Source organism: Echiichthys vipera (assembly GCF_963691815.1).
Source record: "Echiichthys vipera genome assembly, chromosome: 22".
NCBI lineage: Eukaryota > Metazoa > Chordata > Actinopteri > Perciformes > Trachinidae > Echiichthys > Echiichthys vipera.
In genome coordinates, this window is record NC_139847.1 from 11,241,573 (window position 1) to 11,268,543 (window position 26,971).

The following is a 26,971-nucleotide window of genomic DNA, read 5'->3' on the forward strand; positions in this document are numbered from 1 at the left end:
CTCTTGTTCATTACCTGGGAACAGCTTCTGAGTGCTTGGCATTGTACATGACATCAGTTCTCCACAACACAGTGGTAACTTGATAGCTGGGGAAGCAAACAGGGGTGAGGGAAATGTAAACTAAGGGGTAATCAAATCTGTTGAATGAGTTGGCATGCTCGAGCACTGGAGAGATAAGAGACTGTGCTGTGTTCATATTAATCCTGGCACTGTTTATAGCTGTACCTCTATGGTAAATTTCCAATTTTTTATATAGTGTGCGCTAACAAAAACAAACTTGGGGAAGCAGAATCTTCAATAATTAAACAGGTTATTGGAGCCTTGCAAGTGATGACCAGATAAATTGTTGTTTTTTTCATGCAAAGCAATATGTTTCTGTATTTGTGAAGTTGTAAATGCTATTTAACTCGTTATAACATTAACATGATATGTTTGTACTGGAAGTTACAAGTGGCCTGTTATGTAATTGCGTGTATGTGTTTCATCATTTATATCTCAGGAGCTGCTCTTCAGTTCAGCACATTTCATTGTGTTGTGTAAGAATGTCCATTTTGATAAAATCCCAACAACCATTTTAAACTGAGCCAAATTATACCATTAGATAATAGCATATTAATACAGAGTAGTAGGCGAAGCTGGGTCACAAATAAAACGAAAAGCTGCTCCGGCTATTCTGTCCCGAATCATGAGAGATTGAGTTCCACATATTGGCCCCCAATGACAGATTTTCATCCGAGCCCCCTTCTGTTCTGTTGCCACAACAAGGGAAAACACTGACTCAACCACCATTTGCCTCGCCTCACAATTCAATGACCCTTCTGCTTTTCCGAGTATCTCTTGCCTTCTGCTGAGAGGGTGGCTCTGGACAGGTAGACTTACACTAAAATGGATCTGCACGTGTTGGGAGTTGAAGAGACAAATCAACAGGGCCCGACAGAGACAGGATGTGTCAGCCCGTTGTGTTCCCAGGTTGAGTATGGACTGGTGGGGGTTAGAGCTGATCTGCAGTTAGTTGGATTTAGTCTTTGCCAACAGCTGTTGTTGGTGTAAAAGCATGGCCCCAGATTTAAAGTCTGTTTTGTTATGGTCTAAACGAGTAAATGATAACACAAAAGTAATAATATGGCATGCTGATTTCCCGCTATGAATTCATATGCCATACACAGCTTTGGGATTATGCTTTATTATAATACTATGTATATTACTTTTCTTTTTAAGTTTTTTATTTTTTTTTATTTTCATGCCTTACGTTGAGTTTAACCCGGGCAGTTGCAGCAAGGAATTTTAGCCTCTGTATATGGGGTGACCGCTCCACCACTGAGCCATAGGTCTTTTCTTACCCGAAAAGACTTATTGTGAATTTTTTTTCTCTAACCAACAAACTAAAATAGAAAATGCTGTTTGCATTTTCCATTCAGAACTTCTCTTTTTTCCACACAAATGGTAAGCCAATGCCCAACTTCAGTATCCTGATAGATGAGACCAAGGAGAACAATTTGCAAGCAGGCAGTAGTTAGGCCAGTCTCCAAATGATAAAGACATCAATCGTAATTCGGTGAACGTGTCAGCTTTATCAATTTCTCTGCACACATGACGGCCTATTCATCTATGAAGGTTAAATAAACAATGATTTCACACTACCTCCTGTGGTGGTGTGTCCATGTTTGTTCTCGCTCTCATCTTTTCTGTCTTTTCTCAAGGGCATATTCGGATGGGCAGGATAAAAGATAAAAAGAAAACTAGCGAGAAACTGGTACACTTTGTCATGATTTATTCAGCAGGAGAAGCTTTGAGGTCAAAGGGAATATATCCTCACAATGTGCTCAGCTTCTGTGGGTGGTCTCTGCCTTAGACTTGCATTCATTTATTGCCCCCTGTGATGGACCACAAACTATTGGTAAGCAAAGCAGCAATGATGAAGTGCATATGTGCCCCATGTATATGGACATACATACTCATAGTCTGAGGTTTAATTTCCCCTGGGGAGTTATGGGATAAACGATAAAGAACATTTTTTCCAGCACAAAAACAAAGTTTGTGTCTGACAAAGTTAGTGTTGGACAAAATTAGTGATGGCCAAAGTTAGCGTCGAACAAAGTTTGTTTTGGACAAAGTTAGTGTTGGACAGAGTTAGGGTCGGACAAAAATTGTGTTGGACAAAGTTAGTGTTGGACAAAGTTAATGCTGGACAAAGTTGGTGTTGGACAAAGTTAGTGTTGGACAAAGTTAACGCTGGACAAAGTTGGTGTTGGACAAAGTTATTGTTGGACAAAGTTAGCGCTGGACAAAGTTAACGCTGGACAAAGTTGGTGTTGGACAAAGTTAGCGCTGGTAAAAACTTAACGCTGGACAAAGTTGGTGTTGGACAAAGTTAAGGTTGGACAAAGTTAGTGCTGGACAAAGTTATTTTTTTTCTTATATGTATTCAGCACTATTCTGGCAAAATTAAGTGACCATTTTATTATATATATATATATATATATATATATATATATATATATATATATATATATATATATATATATAATAAAAATAAATTATTTCTCCTATCATTTATAAATAAACTAGACTAGTAAACTGGGTCTTTTATTTGTATTGAAACAAAGGAGCATGATTGAAAGAACCATTTCACCTCATAATCTAGTGGTGTAAAGATTTAAGATGATGAAATACAAGGCTGCAAAGCTTACTGGCTAACAGTGTTACAAATACTGACCCCTGCCAAATAAAGTGTTTCATTATGCACGAAGAAGGTGATGAACAGAGAGACATGACTGTTACCAGCATGTGTATTGCATACAAATGCTTTCCTCTCCTCGCTTGTCTTCTGTAATATTTTCCTCTTAGCAGCTTCTTATTCTAAATTTAAACTTCCTTTAGTGCACAGGGGGGGATGACTGGTTATTATCTTGCATTATAAAAACTCAATGTCCTCAAGGTTGTTTCCATGCAAAAAGGAGAGTCCATTTAATATCATTTTACAGGATATGGATTGGAACAAAATAAGATGTTGTAAATAAAGAGGAAATGATGCAAGTTAAAGTAACAAGATGTAGACAGGAATTTGCCTTTTATAAATTGGGTTTTTATTGAGGCTTAGTATACTGTAATAAAAGTACCAGCTACATAGAAAATGACACAATAATGCAGAAAGCCGTTAAAGTAGCAAAATAGTAGCAATACATAAAATAATAAATAGATTCAGGCTGAGAAGCGACTAAATGAAAGAATGAGTAAGGCAGTTTAAAATGGAAGTCGCAGGTGGAGGGGAGGAAAAGAGCTAAATAAAAAAGAAGGGGAGAAAAAAAAAACCTTGATGGCCCAGCAGAGTACTGGAAGATACAATGATACAAATAGTGCCTTAACAAATGGGGGACTCCTTGACGGTGCTGTCATAAGCTGGGACCAAACGTCAAGGGAAAGAAAAGGTTACACAAAGGGCACTTCTCTTGTTTGACTGTCTCAACAATCATCCTATAACATGATACCTGGACAGTTGCTCCTTTAAAGTGGCCCTGGATGGCCTTGTCACAGGAAGGAGAACACAGCAAGACTCAAACAAGTTCAACGAGGCATTACAGATCTGTGGAGAGTGTGAAATGGCACATTACATAGCGTGGGATATTGTATAGGGGAGGTATAGGGGGTTGGAAAGGAAAATAAAGGAGTGGCAGATGAGCCTAGTAGTTTCAAACTGTGTCATTCCATGTCCTATTTGTGGGAAATCATTGACTTTGCAGAGGCTCTCTGTAAAGGATGTCTCATTTGTCATTCCAAGATGACAAATATTGAGGGGGGAAATGCCATGGCAATAATGAGACGAAATCATTTTAGATATATCTGTATGTGACTGTTAGTGTTCCTAGCTGGGCCAGACTATCCCTTTTTAACAGTCCCTTACTTGCCTTAGGAACTGAGGCTGAAAGAAGCTACTTCATAATCACTTTGCACATTGAACTTACAATGACAGTTAAAACTTATATCAAAGACATAAAAAAGCTGACACTTTTAAAAACTTGTAAGGAATTTTCTTAAACAGTTTCTTAGACATAACTGTCTATTGTGTAATGCTATTTGAAAACTTTAAATAAAATTGTATAAATGCCAAAGGCTTTAAGAAGCTGCTGATTTTCATTTGAATTATTATGTTGAATCAAAGTTACAAGAAAATTCTGTTTTCTGAAAAAGTGTAATAATATATATATACTGTTACTTCCCGGTTTTATATTACTTTAGTACCTTTAATTACTATCTTTGGAAAATACAAAGCTCCATCTTATCCTTCTCATGTGGTTCAGACTTACTAACTAGTTTACCATGTTTACCCTACTGTTCTGGTTAGGTGCATGCTTGTGTTTGTGTATGTGTGTGTTGCACATGAAAACTGAGGCAAAGTCTTTCACTGGTTTTACTATATAGTACAGTTTCTAAAGCAGCTCAAGTGAGTAAAGTCCTACAACAGTGAAAAATAATTAATAAATCTACACTGTAGCTCATATGGAAAGAATAGAGGTGTGCAATAAAGAATGTAAATTGTGGTCAGTCATACCATTATCAGAGGTGCTGCTTGCCAGCAGGCGAGGCAGTCAACTGCTTGGGGCCCCAGGCCAATAGGGGGCCTCAGGCCAGTAGGGGGCAACATTAAACTACAGCAGTGACAATGCAAAAAGTTTTTACTCCAATTGCAAGTGATTTGCATGATTCAGTTTAACGATCAACGCTGGTTCCAGGGGCCCCCTGGAGCCCCAACAGACTCGAGAATCACCTCTGACCATTATAATATTAGATGTGAAGCAGATGTATTAAGCAGTGGAATTATCTGTAGGTTAAGTGTGAGTGGAGAGTGTTGATTAGGCTGTCTTCACTTGATGTGCAATTGAGAGATACATGAATATAGTCCCGATCGCTCCTCTGCAAGCTGTATAGCAAACAATTGTCAGACAGCAAGATTTATATTTTACTAAAATAAATCTCACTACTATGTATGTTGTATTTCAAGTTAATTGGCAGAAGTGGAAGACATGGACCTTTTTTCTTTTGAATAATGATAATAATAGCCTTTCAAATGTATAAGAATACATATCAAGCACTTTAGTGAATGGGCATAATACAAGACAGATCTGCTGTATTATATCTGGGAATATGACGTCTCATGACTGTTGGCATTTCTGTGTGGCTATTGTACATTTATTTTAAAACTGTAACTCCATGTGGACATGACATTGTGTAATTGTACATTTCAGAATTGTGATGTAAATAAGTATATTTGCTTGAGTACACATTCAAGGTACTTGCACTTAACTTGAGTCTTTTCTTCTCCTGACACCTTCTACTTCTACCCACCCCACAACATTACAGAGGGAAATAGTGTACTTTATACTCCACTACGTTTATCCATTTATTTTCGTTATAAGTTACTTTAGCTAACTTAAGATTGTTGCACACAAAAAATATGTAGTTAATAAAATATGATGGTTTGTTACATATTTAACCAACTATACTTTAACTTCAATAACATTTTTAATGCAGGACTAGCATTTTTACGGTGTAGTATTAGTACTTTTCCGACTGCTTTTAAGTATAGGATCTGAATACCTCTTCTACCTAGAGGGCATGGGCTTGATAAGGAAGATATGGTTAGGGGTTGATATGGCTACAAGGGGGTATGTCGTGGATATATGACCACTTTTTGGCAGTATATATACATTACTCTTTTTACCTATGTTATTAAACACTAACAACAAGTTTATGCAGTTTTTCATATATATTTGTTTTACATACCTGCACACACAGGATTTGCTGCCACACCCTCCCCCTTCTTTAATTCCGTTATACTGCAGCAAAGCTGTACACCAGACCACAAGTTTCAAGTTATTTACACAACAATTTCAGAGAAGCAGTCCAATCTAGTCTGTTTTATACCCCCAAATGAGTGAAGACTGAAAGTCCTTGAAATAATTTGCAGAAGTGATATTTAATCTATCATACATTTTAAATTACAAAACAGCACTGTGTCTGAGATGCTATTGCATATGAACAGAAATATATCCAACCTGCACCGTGGCTTTGCATTATCACAGGACTATCTTTGCTGATGCATGCTACCAAGATCAGATGCAGGACCAATCGACAGAGACCATTATTCTGTATGAAAATGAAGCTGATTCAAAATTGTGAAAAAGCTATCATGTAAATGCAATGCTGTTTTGCAGCCAAATCTCAGTTATCAGACACCAGAACACCCCCGCTCCTTTTCTCTCGTGAGCTGAGGTTAACTGCCACAAACAAATTCTCAACCATCATAAGACTCCAGGAGGACAAAAATATTGGCAGATTTAGGTGGGGTTAGGAACGAGACATTCAAAATCAAATCACTTAAAATGCAGGCACATGCCACAAAGCCTGAGTAAACAGACAAAGGCACCTCTAATAAAATTGGAGTGGAGGTGGCAGCTACCCCTTCTATTCTCTCTCAAGCTTAGATTTCTCATTATCATTGGGAGACAGCAGTGCAAACCATTTAGATCCAAATGATGGTCTTTCTCTTTTTCTTTCTCTCTGTATTGTGATTGGTTCAGTCAGCAGGTGGTGGCTGCTAGGCAAGGATGCAGGGTCTCTAACTTGCTCATCGATCCTGACCTGGATCAAGTCTCTTCGGTTCAGACTGTGCAACCTTCACCCTCGCAGCATTTGGCCATGTATATATTGTTAAAGTAATAGCCTATAAAGGATTGGTATTGACTTCTGGAGGATGAGACAGAAACGTTGTGATGTTAGCAGAAAAGTAGAGGTCGTTTGCAAAAGTCTTTTGCTGGCAGTGCATGCCGTATAATGTCCTAAAAGGTGCTACAAGGTGAAAGGTTGGCATATACCTGAAAGAGTAAAGGACATACCATAGATATATTTTATTTGACTTTTTAGCAGACAAGTGGAACCAGACAAATCAGTGGCAACGGCCGATTCAGTCTATTTTCAGTGGAATCAATTTTGGCCCTACATTCATGCATGCACGCTAGCTCACAAAAGGGAGGGAGCACAAAAGGCTGATTTACATTTTGCAATGCAATGCAAATTCCTTGTTAGTAAGTACCTTAACATTTTCAAATCAAAATGATGCTGACTGGGACATTCAGACTGCAAGCCAAAAGCTTCCATGATAAGCATTTTTTATTGTACCGTTGTGTCATTGATTTATTTGGTTTTTTTTTTTTTATACTTAGACCATTCCACTCTCTTGCTGCAGTATATCCCTCTGTGATAAACATACCTAGTCCAGGATGCACAGGCAGCCAGGAGCAGTATCCCTAGTTCAGGCACAATTTCAGGTTCTTGCTCAAAAAAAGTCAAACAGAGACTGACACACTGGCTGTCACAGGGCATCAAATCTATGCCATTAAATTCTCATAATGGTGGCTCCATCTACCACCCAGGTAAAAGAGTAGTATATCTTAGTATATTAGAAACATTATTTAAGTAAACAAAAGTTACTAAAAGTATACTTATACTTTCTGGGTTTAATTTAAAGTACATTAACATATATTTAAAAGGATACTTCAAAGTAGATGTCATAAAGAATAAAAAATAATAATAATATTTGTACAACACTTTAAATGGAATTTCAGTGCCCTTGTACTTGTAAAAGGCCTACTCTATTGTAAGTGCATGGTAAATCATACTTTAGCATATTTTTAAAAAAGGATATTAATTTGTAAATACCTATAGTGGTAATTTAGTGCACGTATGAAATGTATTCTTTTTTCAAGTCCTTTGTAATACATTATTACTAGCCTTTATTAAAGTGTACTTTCACTTCATTAGAAGTGTTTTTAACAATACTTAAAAAACTACTTAAATATAAGTCCAATTTAAACTGCATTTCAGTAACTTATAAAAAGTATAGTACTTTGCAAACACTTAAAGTGGAAAGTACTTCTGAGGAGTATAATTGTTTTCAATTCATTTGTTATGCTCTATTATTATGCTTTATTAAAGTGTACTTTAATAACTTTGTAAAATGTGCCAATTTAGCCTATTAACACTTAAGTATACTTGAACAGGGAAAAAAAGAACAATGTACAGTTACATACTGATATATAAATACTATGCATCACTATATTTCTTCACCTAGGACAACACCCTTCTACCAAAATGCACACACTCCAGGGTAAGAGACTAACCTGAGGTGGAGGGAGTCCTCCTGCACCAGGTGGACAGTCAGGTAACATGATCGTACGTTTGGGTGTGCTGCACTGACAGGAGGGGGAGGGGTTAGACATACTCCAGTTCCCATTAAGGAAGATGTCAGTGACGGACTGATCCACGGATGGAGTAAACCAATCAGAGCCACTGGAGGAACATGGTAACTTCCTAAGAGATTAAAATAGAGGGAATATGAGTGTGTAACTGCTAAATATGCCAACCACATGCTGAAAAACACAATTTGCTCTCTTATATTTACTGTAATTGTAACTGTTGTGTAGCATGATTATAAAAGAAACTTGAAGAAGTAAAGCTGGATACGTAGTGAAGAAAATGTGAGGGATGGGAGAATCCTAATGAAGACAGTGAATTTAGATATTACATTCCGTTCACTGGATATTGTATGTCATTGGAGGAGTGGCATGCTTGTTACAAGTAATACACTTTAAAGACTACTGAATAATGCCTCTGAATTGATTGTGTTAGACATACTTAAGCAGAATAAGATGCACATGCACTTGTGAACTATGTTTGCTCCAAGCTCAGTAACAATTCCATATCATTTACACAGATATTCATTATTCAACTTATACTGTTAAGGATGACGTAGAGGATGCATGACTCCATGTTTGCATTTTATTAGACACACATATACAGGTTGGGAAATGGAACAATTTTACGTACCATTTGGCATGAATGCATGTGCATACACTGAGACTACTCTTTGGCTTCTTGTGAATGAACACTTACGGTATTGGGTCTCCATTCATGCAGCGCGTCCCAAAGCCAGGGTTGTTCACCAAGGTTTCCACCACCTTGGACACCTCCACATTTTCTGGCCCATCATTGCTGTAAATATTTAAACATTTCAGTATGCAATAAGGTTTTCAATTTCATCTTTCACCTGATGAAACGTCATAATGTCAATTAAACAAACAAGTCATTTGGATCATATGTCATAAGCTCTTCTTTTGGTAAAGCCATGGTATAACTTTCTTTTTTTGAAATTGGAATTAGAATAAAACATTTTTTTTCAGCTTGTATAAATAGTTTGATAGTGGCCTATTAAATCTAATCTTTTCAGATTTTCTCTTTTCTTTTGACTTATTCACTATATTTATCATTATGGACCAAAACACCAAAACTAATGCTTTGTAGTTGCAAACCAACTTGCCAATAAAACAGTTTCTCTTTCAAAAATGTTGTAGCATTGATTGGTTCAAGGAGAGCTTGAGGATAACCTCTAGATTTAAACGGGAATTACCCATCATGCAACCAGACATTTTAAGGTTATGTGCTGTGTGGGCATTGTAGATTTACCCCAAAAAAGAAGACTGCCAACAGTCAATAAGAGCTGAGTTTACATAAAGGAAGCAGGGGAAGCTGAATCTGACTCTGCAACTCTATTTTGGGTTTGACTTTTGTCACATTGGACAGCAACAGACATTTGAGATTACAGTCCCTGAATCTAGATGATCATTAATTTTGAACATATCCAGATATCGAAGAAGGCCTGAAATGAAATGAGACATATACACCAGGGAATTTGATGTGTTGAAATTTCAAGTAAATAATTGATAGCAATGCTCCATGCAACTAGGTCTATCATAATCAAGAGTGAAAGAGGAATCAACTCATGTTTGGGCCAAGAGTATAGAACAGTTTTGTCCTGATGTGCAAGAATGTATACCCATATGGGCCTGTTCAAGATTTTGTGTACAGTATAGGCTCTTCACAGCCTCTCATTATTATCCTCTGAGTGTCCTGTGCATATCTGCGCCCTGTGTCTCAGTTAAACAATCTTCCCATTCCAATTTCATTCTCATTACTAACCACACACACTCTGCCCTTTATCTTAAGGGAACCATGGGAGTTAAAACACAGTGTTTCATAAAAACCATCATGATGGCTTTCTGCCAGCAGTGGCCACAGCCCAGCCAACCATTTGGATTAATACAGCGTTCATTGTCTCATTTAGAGGCGTCTACATGAAGGTCATACGGTCATTTCCTCGGCCACCAGTGAACGGAATTGAAGTGGTCCGATTGTAAAAATGGATTATGTGCAGCCATCTGTTTTGCAATTAACAATGGCTGGGTTACCACGTTATTCGAGGTAATAAAACTATTGGACAGTTCCAAATGAAGACTTGTGCATATACACAGAAACAGTGGAACTAATGAATAGTTGATCTAGTCAAAATGAAACATCATAGAAGTAAGACGTGAGCCAATATAAGAAGAAAGTCAAATGAAGGCTACATTATATGACAGCAATAACCCCTTTGGAGACTAAACCAATGAGTGTTCTTGAGTGTAAACATTACTTTCCATTTTCTTATATCTAGTTCCAATTTATTAACAAAAATTGAACTAGCCAAATGTTAGAAATACAGGAGTTACCTAGTCCTCATTAATGTCAGTTATACATTAAACACTAGTGCGTAGGATTCAAAGCCCCTCCAACATCTAAATTAGATCAATCATTAACTTCAATCACTCTCAGCATTGGTATTCAGGATGTATATATTGCTGCAATGCTCCTCTGAAGGAACTGTTAAGATGAGAAGGAACACTACTTTTAATCACACTTTTATCACCAGGCAGGCTGTTTTAATGTCACATTAGACGATATTTATTAAAAGGACATAGGGAATATCAAAAATATTAAGAACACTATTTTCAACATTCCCAGGAATTCCTAAAAAATGTACATTGAAGTATATTATCATGCTAAGTACTTGTCAGTTTTGTAAAAACACCACGCAACATTGTGCCTCTTTTAGGAAATGTATGGATGGATATGGTCCTTCCAAGGTGTTGCTAAAATCAACAACTCAGTATCTAGGTTCCTAGGGTCTCAGTGGGAGGAGACAGTTGTCTTCTGAGTTTTGGTAGTATATGGCACTTCTAGATGATCGTGAAGTGCTAAAGACAGAACCATGTACACCATGCAGTGGTCGTAGAGGGCTGAGGGCGAGTAAATGAGGGTTGAAACTACTAATGAAATGCAGCGCCTGTTTGACTCTTTCAGCACCATGGAGAGAGACAGTGAATATTTTAGCACCATGTATAGTGATTTTGAAACACGTAAAACTCAGGAAGAAAAGCACACCAATGTACTTTTATACATCTTGAGAAACTGTAACAAAAAGAACCGAGGCGGAATACACTAAGAGCAATGATCCTGATGACCATCATAGTTACGCGTTTAAACTTGGAAGCTGCTCAGTACAAGCAGCTCCACTGGAGCGGTTGGGGTTAAGGGCCTTGATCAAGGGCAAGTCAGTAGTGGTAACAAGGGAGGGGGAAGCACTGCTTTTCACTTTCCCCATTCAGATTTATACTGCTCATCCAGGGGATTCAACAAACTCACAAGCTGACTTCTCTAACCTTTAGGACACTACTGCTCCTTCAGCTTCAAGAGAGAAAAAGTCATGCTTTTTTAAAATATATTTTTTGCGAATGGATCACTACCAAAGATTTTAGTGACAATTTTCTGAAAGAGCTGCATGTCGATATGTGTGATACGTGTTGATATATGTCATGCCAAAACTATGAAAAGATTGGTCCGAAAGAATGGCCTAGAGATACTTAGCAAGCACATTGTCACTTATTAATGAAGTGGACTAATACTGGGTGGATATAACCAATACATAAATTCAATATTTAAGAAATGTTAGTAATTTGCATCAAGTATTGACTCAACAATTCTACAGTAAAACATATATTTTTAACCCACCAAGTTAAAGGCAACAACAGTGTAAAACATACATCAACAAAACAACAGAGTAGCATCTCACTCTGACTAAGTGCTAAGATATTATCATTAATAAACGACAGGTTACAGTCAATTGTATCTTGACATTTTCAAAGTGGATTTCTAAAAAGTGCTGCCAGGGGAAATGAAACACCTGCTGGGCGGCTCAGCAATGACAAATGTCAAAAGAACATAATGTGTCAAAAGTAGTTGGATGGTTTGTTTGCTGATGCGGTGAAGAGTGATAGATATTAAAAGTCAACTTTTACAGAACTTGTTTAGGTTGTAGAGAAGAGTTAATCAGGTTTTAAATTATACCTTTAAAATAATATTAAAGAGTGTAAAGCCTTTCTGTAGTGTCATATACAGTAAATGTATGCATGCATATAGGAATGTTTCTTTTCGAGGTGTTCAAAGGTGAGATTGTTTTTTAAAAGACATTTAAAGTGGTGCAGATCTGTGTGTTGTTTTCTGTTATGTGTCCACATCCTCTGCAATAACTTTAGTTTGTATTCAGTGGGTGGGGAATTCCATCAAGACTGTGCCTTGTCACAAAGTATGTCTGTGATTCTCAGTGACAGAATAGCAAGCTGGCATCAAGGAGGGGACAGTGTGCAGATTGATGACCTCAGCAGTGCAAAAATCTCTTGGAGATCAAGAGCAAGTGCAACATGAGCACAACATAAGCTGTGACATCTTTTTCCTTTGATTTTCTGTTGTTGAAGCTTAAATGTCTTACAGCATATTGGTCATTTACTCCGACACACTGCAAACATAACAGCAACTGACAATTCATTATATGCTACATCACTGTGTGGTTACCTGTAAAAGGTAGTTTGAGGCAGATTATACATCCAGGGTTGCAGCTCCAGACTTGGGTATTCAGTGAATGGTGGGACAATGAGTGAGAAGATCAAAGAAAGGCACACAAAAACAGCAGGCAAGACCACCTAGGAGGATGGTGAGAAAGGCAAAATCAGCTTAAGACATTCAACCTGTTACATCTGGACTCCCTTAAAGTGATATGTCACAAAATCAGGTTGATTTAATTGCTGTACACCTATATCTGGAAGGCGTGCTATCTGCCACTAGGGCTATAACACTTACTCTAGGAACTTAAGTTAATCTTTAAAGGGGGCATATGAATAACTCACGGAGGTGTCCTACCATTCAACAAACTGTGAAATAAGACAAGCCAGTCAGTGTTTTTGTTGGCTGCCTGGACATTGGATTCAACAAGCTATTCAGATTGGCTCTACTTCCTAATATCACATCCGGGTTCACTAGAAAATACCGGCCCCCCATTGGAGTATTTCCACCCACAGCTTGAAAACTGCCATTGCAAGGTTGAGCCATACTGTTCTGAAAACCAATTAATTTTTATATTATAGAATATTAAGATGTTCCAGTATAAACCCATGATATAAGTAAGAACCTTACAATCGACATAATGTGGCCCCTTTTCTGCCTGGAACCTATATTTAATCATGGAGCTACAATGCGCAAGTACAACAGTATGTGTCACTTTAAATGTGTTAAGAGGTTGCTGTTTATTTTATTACCTATGTAATTACGACATAGAATGACATCATTCTGAGTAATACAATTTTTGGTGGCCTCCTTAAAACAAAACAAAAGATGTTTATGTGCGCAAGCACGATAGCACAAGATTCAATGCAAGAACAATTTCATCATTCCCTTCCCTGCGCCCCCTCACTGTCATTACTTATTACAAAATGACTGATGCAATCAACAATAAAACGTGCCGCTGTGAAACTGTTGAACATTAATATGCTCCTCTGTGCACATTAATATACTGCTACCCAACTTGTTTGGGTTCGTCTACACGCTTTATGGGTTTGATTAAACACTTCTAACACTGCCGCCACCATCATCTGGCCACTCATATAATTAGTTGCTCACCATTCTCGTCTTTTGTGTATTTTTTTCTTTTAAACCAGACGCTGCCACGCTTCCCCTATCCTGCCCAAAACACCCCAATCCTCTTTTCCCATGTAATTCTCTTTTCATTTCATTGTTAGAGCTGACAAAAAGGTCAGTGAGAAAAATGCAAGCTATCTTTAATGTTTAATCACTTGTAGGCTGGGAAGCACTCGGCAGCAGGGGGAGGTTTGCGTACACTTGATTAATTGCAGGACCTGCAATTTGCCAGGCCAATTCAAGATGCTACAATTGGAAATCCTAAATGTACTGCACTGAGCTATGGCCATGGAAATGTGCTTGGAGGAAAGATAAAGAGCAGCAATGAGACTGAAAAGCGTAATGGTGGACTGCAAAAGAAAGAACTATTCTTTTTCTGTTGCTCTCTTTCTCTTCCCCTCTCAACAGTGATTGCAGGTAGCAGCCAGCTGTTACTTCTTCCATTGAGAGAGATCTGGAAAAAAACGGGGAGAAGTCATTATGCTCACAAAGCCAAGGCATTCCCATGAACAATGCATGAGTTTAGCACATTTTTTAAGTTTAGTGGGGATTTAAGGATTATATACAAACTGGGTATAAACACCAAAACACGATTAAGATGTGTTTTATTTGGTGCTAAGTCAAATGGCTCATTAGACTTAGTATGTTTCCTCAACAAACATTCATGTCTATCATACCCTTCATTTGTAAATGTATTACTGCAACTTGTGTTAGAGTGGATAACAGCATTAGCTCAAATATTTTTACTAATGTAATAATGTAGTGTTTTCATTTCATAGAGTTTGTTAGGGTTAGGAACGAATACAGAAGCTTCACTACAACAATTACCTGCTTCACCACACGATTCAACACAATATAGATAAATAAATAATAATTATTCTTGCAAAAGCCTGCTTGGTTCCAAGTCAGGCTCTGGGAATGTCCAAATGCCACTATCAACTGATCTTAGAGGGCACACAGTCTCATAAGGGGTTTGTAGATCTTTGATATTATTACGTGCCTGGTCATTTAAAGCCTTGAGGGTCAGCACAATTTTGAAATAAATGCAAAAATGAAAGGTCGTATGATGTAGTTTCTTGAACTGGTAGCATTTTGGACTAAATGGAGGAATACAATAGAGGAAAGCCTGGATAACAGTGGAAATACACATTAAGCCTACGTGTTTTGCTGGAATAAATCATCAATGGGCTTCTTCCTTTTGGATTGCATTTGGAAACTGACTTGAATGGACTTTACTGAGGAGCTGGTACCGGGGCCAGTAGGTTAGTCTTTCAAAACACTCTTTTAATAAACTTCGGGTTTACTAACTAGATTTTTTGTGCTTCGGTTAATGTGTAACGACTCTTATCATGCTATTGAAGAGGTTTGGTGTTATTTGGAGCAGTATTAGTGGTTAAAAGAGATTGCAGACTATCTGAGTGAAAGAATTGAGTATGGCAAACAAGATAAGTAAACACCTCGAGTACTGTGCTGTTGCGATAATGAGATTAAAAACAATAAACAATATAAGTTAATAGGCAGTCCTTGATAAAATAAATTCCTAGTCCACCAAAGCTAGATTTCAACCTGCCGTGTCAACAAGGGTCCGATTCAGCCTATGTGACGTGTGCATGCTCAACTTTTTCCACACTCTGGTCCAGTTGGTGATGTATGCACCAGTTGAGGGCAAAACAAACGATTAGGGGGCAGCCCTATGAATTTCACAATGTAGATCATCTGCTGCTTAAATTCCTGCAGTTGAAAAGGGTTGTTGTAGTCAGTTTTTGCTTGCGCTCTAAAGACCAGAGCCCTTCAATCCTTCCATAACATAACCACTACCCGCTTCTCCCTGATTCTGACATTGCCAACACTCGTCTCTCCCCAACATCCATCCCCATAAATCACTGCTTTTGTGTTACATGCCATAATCTCTTTTATATTCCCCTTACCGCTTGTATTCAAGGAGATTACCTCACCACACAATCATATCTGCTAACAATGGGAGCTGTTGACATGATGGGAAAAAAAGCTTTAGTCAAATGAATAAAGAGGGAAAGGTAGGAGGTGCGCCTTTGCAGAAAATGTGCACCTTTGTACATACACACTCACCCCTCTATCCAACTCTGTGTCCCCACTAAAGAGGGACATCCAAGATTGACAGTGACTAATGGGGATTGGTACTGCAGCAAATTACAAGAAGAACCTGCACACCTCACAAAGGTGGAACATTTCTCTATCACACACACACACACACACACACACACACACACGCACACACGCACACACGCGCACACGCGCACACGCGCACACGCGCACACGCGCACACGCGCACACGCGCACACGCGCACACACGCACACACGCACGCACGCACGCACACACACACACACACACACACACACACACACACACACACACACACACACACACACACACACACACACACACACACACACACGCACACACACGCACACACGCACACACGCACACACGCACACACACGCACACACACACACACACACACGCACACACACACAGACACACACACACCAGAAAGGAATGAGCAGCATGAGCTTTTTCAGTTATGATAATTTCAGAACCATGGCAGCTGTCATAACTGATAGCATTACATGATATTCATAAACACACTATGAATCTAGATGGGCATTGTGTCAATTCAATTTAAGTCAGGACACACTTTTTAGAACTTTGGGGACAAAAATCATTTAAGTCCCTTGGAAATTGCGACTTACCATAATTGGTTTTGACTCATTTAAATTACACCTGTGTATTGGTTTTGACTTTTGAAATGATGTTTATGATGAACAAAATTACATAAAGAAGTGCACTTAATAGGGTAATTGCAGCCTGTCATCTCGGTAATTATTATGCAATCACATTTAATACATCGCTAATAAAAACACATGAATCGCACACAGTAAATTGAAGGAAAAACAAATCAAAGGTGTCATTTTGACTTTCTGGTGACAATCACAGCGATCAGATGAAACTAATGGTCCTCTAAATGAAGCAAGCAAAAACACCTTCCCTCAACACACTGCACACAAATGTTTTCACATTTTCCTGGCCACACCAGGCATGACACTCAAAATGCAAAAGCAGGACCCTTTAATTGGTCGTATTTGGGCTGAAACAATTCTGGTACCTGGTATCAGCACTTGTCTGCTCACAGCGAGTGATTTATCAAAAAACAAAGAGAAAAATCTCCTTCACAGCAGCAATATACAGTCTACTAATGCTATCTTCAGCCTCTGTAGTCCCTCTAGTATTCCTTTGGGAGTAATGACAATTATTGCATGTGCAGTTTCTTCACATTTTTCAAACTATTTCATTTCATATACACCATCTGTCTCGAATTATTCTCTCACAACTTAAATTCCACAACTATTGACTAAATCAAGATGGATGACGTGACTTTTCCCTCCAGATTTTAAATGAGCTTACTCTATCCTATTTGTCATTAACTGGTTTTGAAACTCAACATGTATTTCATACAATCCTACCTCGATCCTCCCATCCCTCCTTGTATAACCCTTCAATTTATCAATATGACAGACTGAGGCCATTACCTGGGCAATGAGTCCCTTGCGGCTCCTTCGGGCGTGGTGGAAGCGCTTGATAAAGAGCGCCAAGAACTGCCTCCTGATCAGTTCCCATCCAGTGATGACCATGGATCCCTTCCCACTGACACTGGCATTTCTCTTTAAGTCTGGAGTGGACATTAACCCACAGTGTTATTTATCATTTATGCATATGTAAAAAACCCGCTGAGCAAACTTTCCAGCAGAGCTAATGGACTGATCAAATATAACTTAAGTGTTGAACCTGCCAACTGCACTAACTCATTCCACAGTTAAGCAACTGATTTTTTTTTTATATATCCTGACTCTGGAAATGGTTTGTGCGTTACTCAGGAGGGTAATGGTGATAAACAAGGGCTTTGTATACAGCTTGGTGTTATGTCTTACACTCTTCAAGAATAGCTTTACTAAAAAAATAATTTACATTAGTTTTTAAGGAATAAAGCATATTCTGATTGAAAAACCATTTTCACGATGAAAGACATTGTGAATTCCTTTCATTAGGGCATAAGTGAAAAGCTGAAGGGACAGGTTAGATAATGTTGTATGGATTGAAAAGAATTTCTGTTGGAAAATGACTTGTTCTGAAAAAAGAGCTCTTGTTTATGCCGTCCTTTCAAAACGGCCACTGAGGTGAAACAGTCAAATTGAAGCCTAACTACATGAAGTTAACAAGTGAAGAATGAAAGGCGTATGGAAAAACAGACATTTGCTGGTCTAATAAAACTAACATTGTCTGTCGTGAGGATGAAATATAGTACCTACCTTCTACTTTATTTGTGAACTTTTCCTTTAATTCTGTATGAACAAAAATAGAAATGAGCCTCAAACAGGAATTGCAGTTCATTTAACAAATTTCCATATGAAATAACTCCCATAAGTTAACGTTCTGCATGAAGTAACTTCATAAAAATTTATTTGAGATCCTTCATTAAAAAATAACTTCATGATAAATTTGGAGAGACTTGCCACTCATTCCAGAGACTTGCTCTGTTTTCATGTGGACACTGGCGATGCTGTTTCGCTTGAATGTGCGGGAGCCTCTTTTGCAGTCTCTCACCAACTCCTTTGATGCTGTGGGAATACAAATAAGATATGTTGTTTTGGCCTGACCTAATTTAAGGTTATAAATAACAATAAGAAGAGCTACCTGCCGTGCAAGACACTGTTTTATTCCCTGTTCAAGCACAAACCCAGGTGTTTTAGGAACGTGAGGAAATCAGATTTTGAGATTAAACTTGGAAATGAATACAATATTTATCCACAGAGATCAATCAATGACGAATAAGAATTGGTTGGAAACATCGTGAGGCCTTTCCAAGCTAGGTCAGTTGTCTGAAATACGAAAGTGCTCATTGTCATAGTTCTTTAACAGCTCACAAATCGTGCCATCTACAGTTGCTTTCAACATAACACTCTTATACTTTAAGCAACACTTATATTATTAAGCAACATTGTGGAAGTGCCTTGTGCAGCTGCCAAATTCTGGCTCCACAGAAACACCCACCACTGGAAAACTGTTAAATATTTATTTTATAATACGATAAGGGTATCAATAGCTCTGTAAGCAATGGTGGCCAAATGTTGTTCCATCAAGAAGATGTTAAAGGATTAAAGGTGTAATATGCTTGTAGATGTGTGTGCATTAATCGTAGTCTATCGCAGTCAGCTGTGGTGGTCCACTCTGGTTCTGTAACGGTGACATAAATTATGGTGTATTTTCACATGACTGACATACATTTTGTACAGTTACGAATATAACAATCATTTACCAGTGTTTGTTATTGGGATTGAGCTCAGTGTTCCCCAAGCTATACATACTGTGTATGTGCTACCATACATATTGCCACCTTACTTGGTATTTCTGTATCCACTCCTGTATCTTCTGCCACTTTAAGAAATATCTGTGAAATGAACAAATTATGTATGAGCATCTTTCAAGAGCCATAGCCTGTCACCTTATAAGCATGCACACAAACAGGATGAATGCAAACTAATGATACTGTAGTGGATGAGTATTAACTACGCTGTAATTAAAGCTTTTTTTGCAGAAGCTAGTTATCCCTGTCAAGTTTCCGCTTTGACCAGACATGTGCATCCACAGAGAGCCTAACCTTTACTTGAGAACCTGCCAATTGCGCTCTCTGAGAGAGGTGCCTTCCTTGACTTAATTTATTAATTAGGGCCATATGTCAAAATAAATAAATATCCATTTTTGTGAAAACATTTCCAAGTGACCTGCCCTTATCTTTTTTCTGTGTCTTAAGCACTGTTTCAACATCCCTCTAAAAAGTCTCTGCACACTTTTGGCAAAGACTACAAAATGTATAATTTGTCCTTAATGTGATTTTATGTGGTAAACTATATCAGGCAAAACATAAAATAAAACTACAGACATCATAAAACAGTCAAACAGTACGTAAAAAGACGTACGTATTCATAGCATTAACCAGGGTAAATAGTTGAACTTGGAAGATTTGGAAGAACATTTGCACATTTGCAAATAACCTTGTCACATCTGAATTTTAGAAATGTGAAAGGGATTATATACATTGTCCACAGGCTATAAATGTCTGAGTTACAGGAAGAGTATTAAGCAACAGCCACTCTGCTTTTGACAGACAAGTCCGGATGTCAAATAACATTAATTCGTTAATAATAATAATGATAATAATAATAATAATAATAATAATAATAATAATAATAGTAGTACACTGGGTCAGTTCCTATGAAGACCACCGGTGAAATCCTACTTTATTTATGCCTTTTTCAAAAATATGTCATAATGCTAATGCTATTCAGTGTATGAACGAGTGTGTTCTTGCACAGTTTGACACAGGTATTGTATGTATGTAAAGAACTAGTCAAGCTGTACCATGCAGTGGAAAAACGGAATGTTTTTCTACCAATACAAAAATATATTTTTTTATTCATGGCTATGAATAAAAGACAACTGTGCGTGTCTAGAATTAACCAAAAAAAACTTTGGGTTACTTAAAATAACCTCGGTTCTGTGATAACAGAATGAGGATTTTCAACAATGGAAGCTCCAATGACACAACGTCTGTCTGTGACAGACAGGTCAAACTGTGCATGGGTCACGACCCCTCATACTACCACAGATAACCAGCCCCTCCTAAATCATTCAACACTTTCTTTTTGTGTCTATGCAAGGAGGGAAATAATGGTGAAACACCTTACTCTGTTATCAAAGAACCAAGGTTACGTTAAGTAACCCAAAGTTCTTCTTACTTCGTTCGGTGTTTCACTATGGGAGATATAGACGCCTCCCGGATTGCATCCAATCTCCCGAAGCCATAAATAAAGCAAAGCTGGAAAGTTATTATCCAGGGGCCCTGGCGTGTTAGCCATTAGCACCACCTGTGCCAAAGAAGGCTCATTGACATCCAGCCTGTAAAACTTCATAAAAGTGTGAGGTGTAGCCCAGCTCGCCGCAGCACAGATGTCTCTTAGAGCGTGATCACACTATCCTTTTGGCCGCGGCCAAAACCGGTTTTTCAGCTAAAGTCTAGTACCTTTAAGTAGTGTGAGCGCACCCGCTCACACTACATTGTTGTTAAATGTCCGCGCATGGTCCGTCCTTCTATTTTCTATGTCCGAACAGGCGGACATAACGCTACTGCCGTAGGGCTCGTGCGCGTGCGCGTGCGCGTGCACGTGCGCACTCTCGTGCTCGTACATGTGCAAACGGCTCCGCTAAAGCCCACCTCTTTCAAGCGGGCCGTGGCGGCCCAGCTGGCCCCAGTTGAGCGCGGAGCGGGTGCGCTCACACTACTTAAAGGTACTAGACTTTAGCTGAAAAACCGGTTTTGGCCGCGGCCAAAAGGACAGTGTGAGCACGCTGTAAGATGTGAGATCACGCCCTAACAGACACTCCCCTGAATAAGGCCCAGGAAGTGGCCACACCTCTTGTAGAGTGAGCCCTCAACCCCTGGGGTGGCTGCAGACCTTTACAATTATAAGCCAGAGATATGGCCTCCACAATCCAGTGTGACAGCCTCTGGCGGGACAATGGCTTTTCTTTATGGGGAGTAGCCCAAGACACAAGCAGCTGATCCGTTCTCCAGAATGATTTAGGAGGGGCCAGTCATCTGTGGTAGTATGAGGAGGCGTGACCCCTGCACAGTTTGACTTGTCTGTCACAGACAGACGTTGCGTCATTGGAGCATCCATAGTTGATCACGCCAAGGCGATTCCCATAGTGAAGCACCTAACGAAGTTAGAAAAAGAACCCCAAAAGGTTTTGGTAGAATTTTGATTATTATAGCTCCAATAGAACAAATCATGAATTAGTGCATTTTCTGTTCTTATGTTTCTTATGTGATTGTGATGCACTAAGTGTGGTATGTGGGCACGGACTATGGCAACTCCTACCTTAAGCTCTGCTATCCAATAAGTATGAACTTCTATTCAACTAATTATCCAATGTGAACTACACACCAGTTGTCCATAATTGTGTTTGCCTTTTGTCTGTTCATTTTGACTCTGATGGAGACAAACTAGTGATGAAACATCTATTTGCACAATTAAAGGCGCAAATTAATCAGCATTCAGAAATCCTTTGATTTCCCTTGGCAGTTTGCTGTCCTTGAGCCAAGATGCACCTGACTTAGCTGTATGCTTAGATGCACAGAAAACCCTGTTTCAAGAATTCTTGAAATTACTTGGCATTGAGACTAAATCTGATGAGGAGAAATATTCTGGAGTTTGTTGTTTTTAAGTTATTAGCTTGATTGTAAAGTTGCTTTTACCATACCCTTGGATGTATTTGAAAACTATCCACCAACATTATATTGCTCATGTAAATAGCAGGTGAAGAAGGAAGAAAATAATAAGAAACAGTAAGTATGGTATAAAGTGTGATTGCTGCATTAACAAAAGAAAAAAGAAAAACAAGGTCATTGTTGTCAGTATGAGCACTTTTATGTTGCTGTATGTATGTGCATGATTGTATCTCCGGCTAGGTTGTCAATCCGACGCTTAGTATACCTCCTCCAGCGTGGTGTCAGAGATGCCGTAGCTGGTCAAGGCAAGGTCAGCCATGGCAAGGTCGAGCTCTTGGAACAGCAGGGCAAAGGTCCCATCTCTTGCTCCACCATAAGGCAGTATGTAGGTGATCTCCTGACCAATGCTCTCCAAGAAGAGTGCCTCGGGGACATGGCGCCGCACAATTTGACCTACAGCTGTCAAATCTGAAGGATGAATAGCACAAAAGAAATACTAAAGTATTTGCATGCGTACAAACAATAGATATTCTTCTTGCAAGTCCCCGTCATCCTTTTTTATGAAGTTGTTTGTTAGAGTAAAAATACTGACAGAGGATTTAAGAGCAACTGCCACTATAAGCTGCAAAAGAATACAGTATATAAGTGACCACAACTTTTATAGAGATAATGAGATACCTGCTACAGCTGTATTTCAAGTAGTATAAAATGGTGAAAATAACGTTTTATTCCTCTGATTCACGGCTTTGTTCTTGACAACGGCACTTCCTCTCCCCATTTACTCTCTAGTTCGCTCAACCACCTCTCTTTCTCTCTGATATGCGCTCGCTGAGCCTCCGCCCCCAACTCTGTCACAAATTTCATATCGTCGCAAATCTTTGGGCTTAACAGGTTCTATGTTGGATATGCTACTATAGATCCTGCATGATTAAGGACAGGCTACGTGACACAATACCATGCAGGAGCTGGCGGTAGAAAATATTGTATTCAAATAGGAGAAAAGTGCAGTTTTGTATATTTTACTATTGTAAATTTGATATTATACATATATAAATATATATTTATATATATTTTGTATTTATATGTTGTTGTTGTTAAATGTTTTTGTAATAAGTTCCCCCTGAGATTATTAGAGTATTTCTGATTAGGTTCTGATTACTTTTACAGTAACCAGCTGCACTAATGGTGCAGAGACACCGAAGGTGCAGATGCGGAAGACCCAGAGATGCTGTCCAATAAGAGCAGACTGGGCTTTTTCAAGAGGGGTGCTTAAAGAGACAGGCACAGATAAATACAGGTATATTCAAACAGACAGTACGAGAAAAATAATTTGTGTTTGTGAACACTAAAGCATGTTAACATGTTCCGGTAGGTCTGGTCAAGTATGAACCTGAAAATCGTCTTTTGAAGTAAAAACCAGTGTGTAATGTATGGAGATCACAATATATACCTAATGCTTTGACCTTTAAACATACTGAAACAGATCAGTGGACATAATTCTCCTGTCCCATCCATCCTGAAGGTAGGTCTTAGTGAGAATCAATCAGGACAGTGTTGCAGAACGCATTGCATCCATTATTGATCCAGAACCTCTCATACATAATTACTGCAGCTTAACAACCGCGGCGTGGTGCTTTATGAAGAAGTAAATGGATCTACCTCACACATCAGACTGAATTATTTGTGAAAATGTGTGTGTGTGTGTGTTTCTGTCTGTTTGCTGGCATGTGTGGTAATAAAGAGAAATTTGCTGTCACTTGAGGAAATATGATTACTTTTATGGCATTTTCTGTCTTATATTTAACCATCATGTGTATTGATTGATCTTCCATGCATAATAAACTGGAGCCTTCCAATTTTTTTGTTTCTGACCATGTCTTACATGAGTATTTTTGTTTACTTGATCAAGCCTGAGAATGATCAACACACATCAAATTACCCGCATCACGTTTTCAGTTGGGCAATACCTATACTTTTTTATTGTCATACAATTCAATGCAGAAAAACTGCAGTAAGGTCAGGGTCAAAATAGGATTTGATCATTTGCCTAACACACTGCATGTAAGATCAATCAATCATTGGTTGATAACTTGTATGAGGTGACAGTTTTAAATGGTATGCAACATCCTCAGCTGCTTTAAGTTGGTAATCTGTATCATTAGGATGTGGGATTGGACAAAATGGATGAGGCCACAATTTTAGTGCAAAGTGAATTGGCAACTTGTTTGGCAATTTACATTAGACATTTATGTTTCATTTATATCAATAAACACAATATTAATATAATGAGTTGTGCTGTGTGCTCCTCTTGTCAATACACTTGATTTTAAAAATGAGGAAAAAACAAATCAAACTTATGATGCTGAAAAGTGTCCTGAATTAGGTAATGGTTTTCTGATTAGTAGGCATTGTTTCTCCAGCCTGAAAACAACGAAATCCTTTCAAATGTAACAAATGCCAGCTTCAAGAAAATGCTTTATTGAATTTGAAGGACCAACTCAGCTGCTATCTATTATGGGAGTGAATGCCTAGGCTGAAAGTTTCTAGTGAAGACCACCAATCTCCAGAAGAGCGGAAAACCACCACTAGACTGAACCAATTACATGGATGTGCTATCAGCAGGGCTGAGGAGCAAGCTCAATTTACTACATGACATAATGTGTTAATAGTAACAATACTGCTAGAGAAGAGCTCTTGATCAAGATTAGCATGGATTTTCATGTAATTTGTCATAAGTTCTGAAATATGTTTGAGTGTCCATGGTTTTTTAGTGTCTCCTATTGCATTGCACTTACAATGCTCCCCTAACTCTTTGTCCTACTTTCCTATTTGTAACATTAGATATTAAAGTGCACTATACCAGCATTTAGAACATTTCAACAACACCTAAATGCAGCAGCTACTTTACTACTCCTATGGTGTATGTTGGTTTGGTGTTGAAAGGGTGAAGTAATGAGCAAATGAATCCTCAGCCTACTTGGACTTTTATGTGTTATGGTTGTTGTTTGCCTGTTTTGGAACTATTCCCAGACTCGTGTTGTTTAAAAGAAAGATGACATGGAATTGAGCTATAGTATCTAACTCTGTGTGTTATGGATACTTACACATTTTACTGAAGGTTTGATATGGGTGCTCAACAGATAGTGACTGGATATTGAAAGAAACGCAAATATTCACATAATTTTTTGTTCAAATGTATGTTGTACTAGCTATATAACACTGTGATATAGCATAGTTTTATAGGTTTGTTTATGTTGGATGCTAATCCTAAAATAGGACTGGCAATAACAGAGCTACAGCTTCTACCTGAAGGATCAGAGTTCTCCCAGCTTTGGCTGCCGATGCCATCATCCAGGCTGCTGCTCCTCGAAGGACAGTCTTTCCCCTGTTAATCAGAATTGGATTAGAAAGGGTCTTATCATGCCATACCACTTAGAATGATGAACAGTGCCACTTTGATAACTCCTGTCTTACATTAATGCAATAATGAATGCCATCCACAAGTTTCTATTTCATTGCTCTTATTAAACTTGCATGCATGAGACAACCTGGTCAACCTGCAATGTAACACAGAGTCAGAATTTTTTCAGTCTTTTCAATACACTCAAATAAAAATCACATTTTAATACCAACAAAAGTTGAATAAACCTCACTGCAAGAACTTTATGACATGTATTTAATGGTGTTTAATCAAACTGATTGAGATCAGGACAATCACACTTTGTCCAGCTCTGTTTCTCAGTAATATTGGCTGCGTAATTGCAATATCTTCCACTGAATTACAAAGTCCTCATATCGGTACGGTGGTACTGCTCTACCAAAAGGTGTTTGCATGTTTATTTATTTGTATCAAACAAATGACTTTGCTCACCTCAAAGAGCTTGCAGACTAATGGTAATTGCTCTAGCCCTGCTGGCATCAGTGCATCTTGTTCATTTGCTCCTATTGATTAAAACTAAGTGTGTGAGGCACCATTGGCGAGTAAAAGCGAGAATCATCCCTCTCCCTGGTGACAATTAGTATCATCCAGCATGCAGGCGTTTGCCAATTCTCATGCTGGGAGAGACTAAACACAGATCATTATAGGGGGAGGGTGGCAAGAGAGCACTCAGGGGAATCAGAGAGCCATGTTCAATAATAGACTAGAGAGAGGTTACTGTGGTGTCAAAGGGCCATGCAGTTGAAGTTATTTTTTTGATGCACAAAGTCAAAAAGAATGATCCCCTTCAATTTACAGCAGTTTTATATAGTTATTTCAGAAGGTAAGACAGAGGGGTAATTGCGTTGTAAGGCAAGGGCTCTAATCAACAAATTTGTGCAATCAGTCTGTCTACAGCCGTGTTCACTTGTGAAATATCATTGAGGATACCAATGGATTTTGATAAGTAACTTAAGAAATATTAACATGTTTTTATTAGGGCTGGGACGATATGTTTTCTCCCGATTTGATACTATAATGATACTTGGGTTTTGATTTTGTGTGTATTGTGATTTTCAAATCTTTAAGTAATCAGGAATGTAACGATTCCAAGATACAAATATTTAATACTTTAATATTTGTTTAGTGTTTACCACACTTTGGATTTAAAATGTGAGTGTGCTGGTTGCATCCTCGCAAATCACAGACCATCTGCTATTTCCTGCTTCTCACTTGGTTTGTTTTAGTAGGAGTGGATGTGACATCATGCCACATAGACTACAACAATAAGAGCGGTAACTTTCTCCTACCTTGAAATGGACTCAAATTA

General features: G+C 38.4%; 1 protein-coding gene across 1 annotated transcript in view; it reads right to left on the reverse strand.

Annotated features, from left to right (window-relative positions):
* Window positions 1–26,971, reverse strand: part of LOC310964107 (phospholipid-transporting ATPase ABCA1) — a gene marked incomplete at both ends in the record, with an annotated part of 149,223 nt that overhangs the window by 60,091 nt on the left and 62,161 nt on the right. The window contains 9 exons of the mRNA XM_083937104.1: window positions 8,178–8,367; window positions 8,950–9,048; window positions 12,781–12,908; window positions 17,467–17,606; window positions 18,244–18,276; window positions 18,448–18,552; window positions 19,334–19,382; window positions 22,489–22,691; window positions 25,521–25,608. Coding sequence (XP_083793230.1) covers window positions 8,178–8,367; window positions 8,950–9,048; window positions 12,781–12,908; window positions 17,467–17,606; window positions 18,244–18,276; window positions 18,448–18,552; window positions 19,334–19,382; window positions 22,489–22,691; window positions 25,521–25,608 — 1,035 coding nt within the window. The remainder of the gene's footprint in view (window positions 1–8,177; window positions 8,368–8,949; window positions 9,049–12,780; window positions 12,909–17,466; window positions 17,607–18,243; window positions 18,277–18,447; window positions 18,553–19,333; window positions 19,383–22,488; window positions 22,692–25,520; window positions 25,609–26,971) is intronic.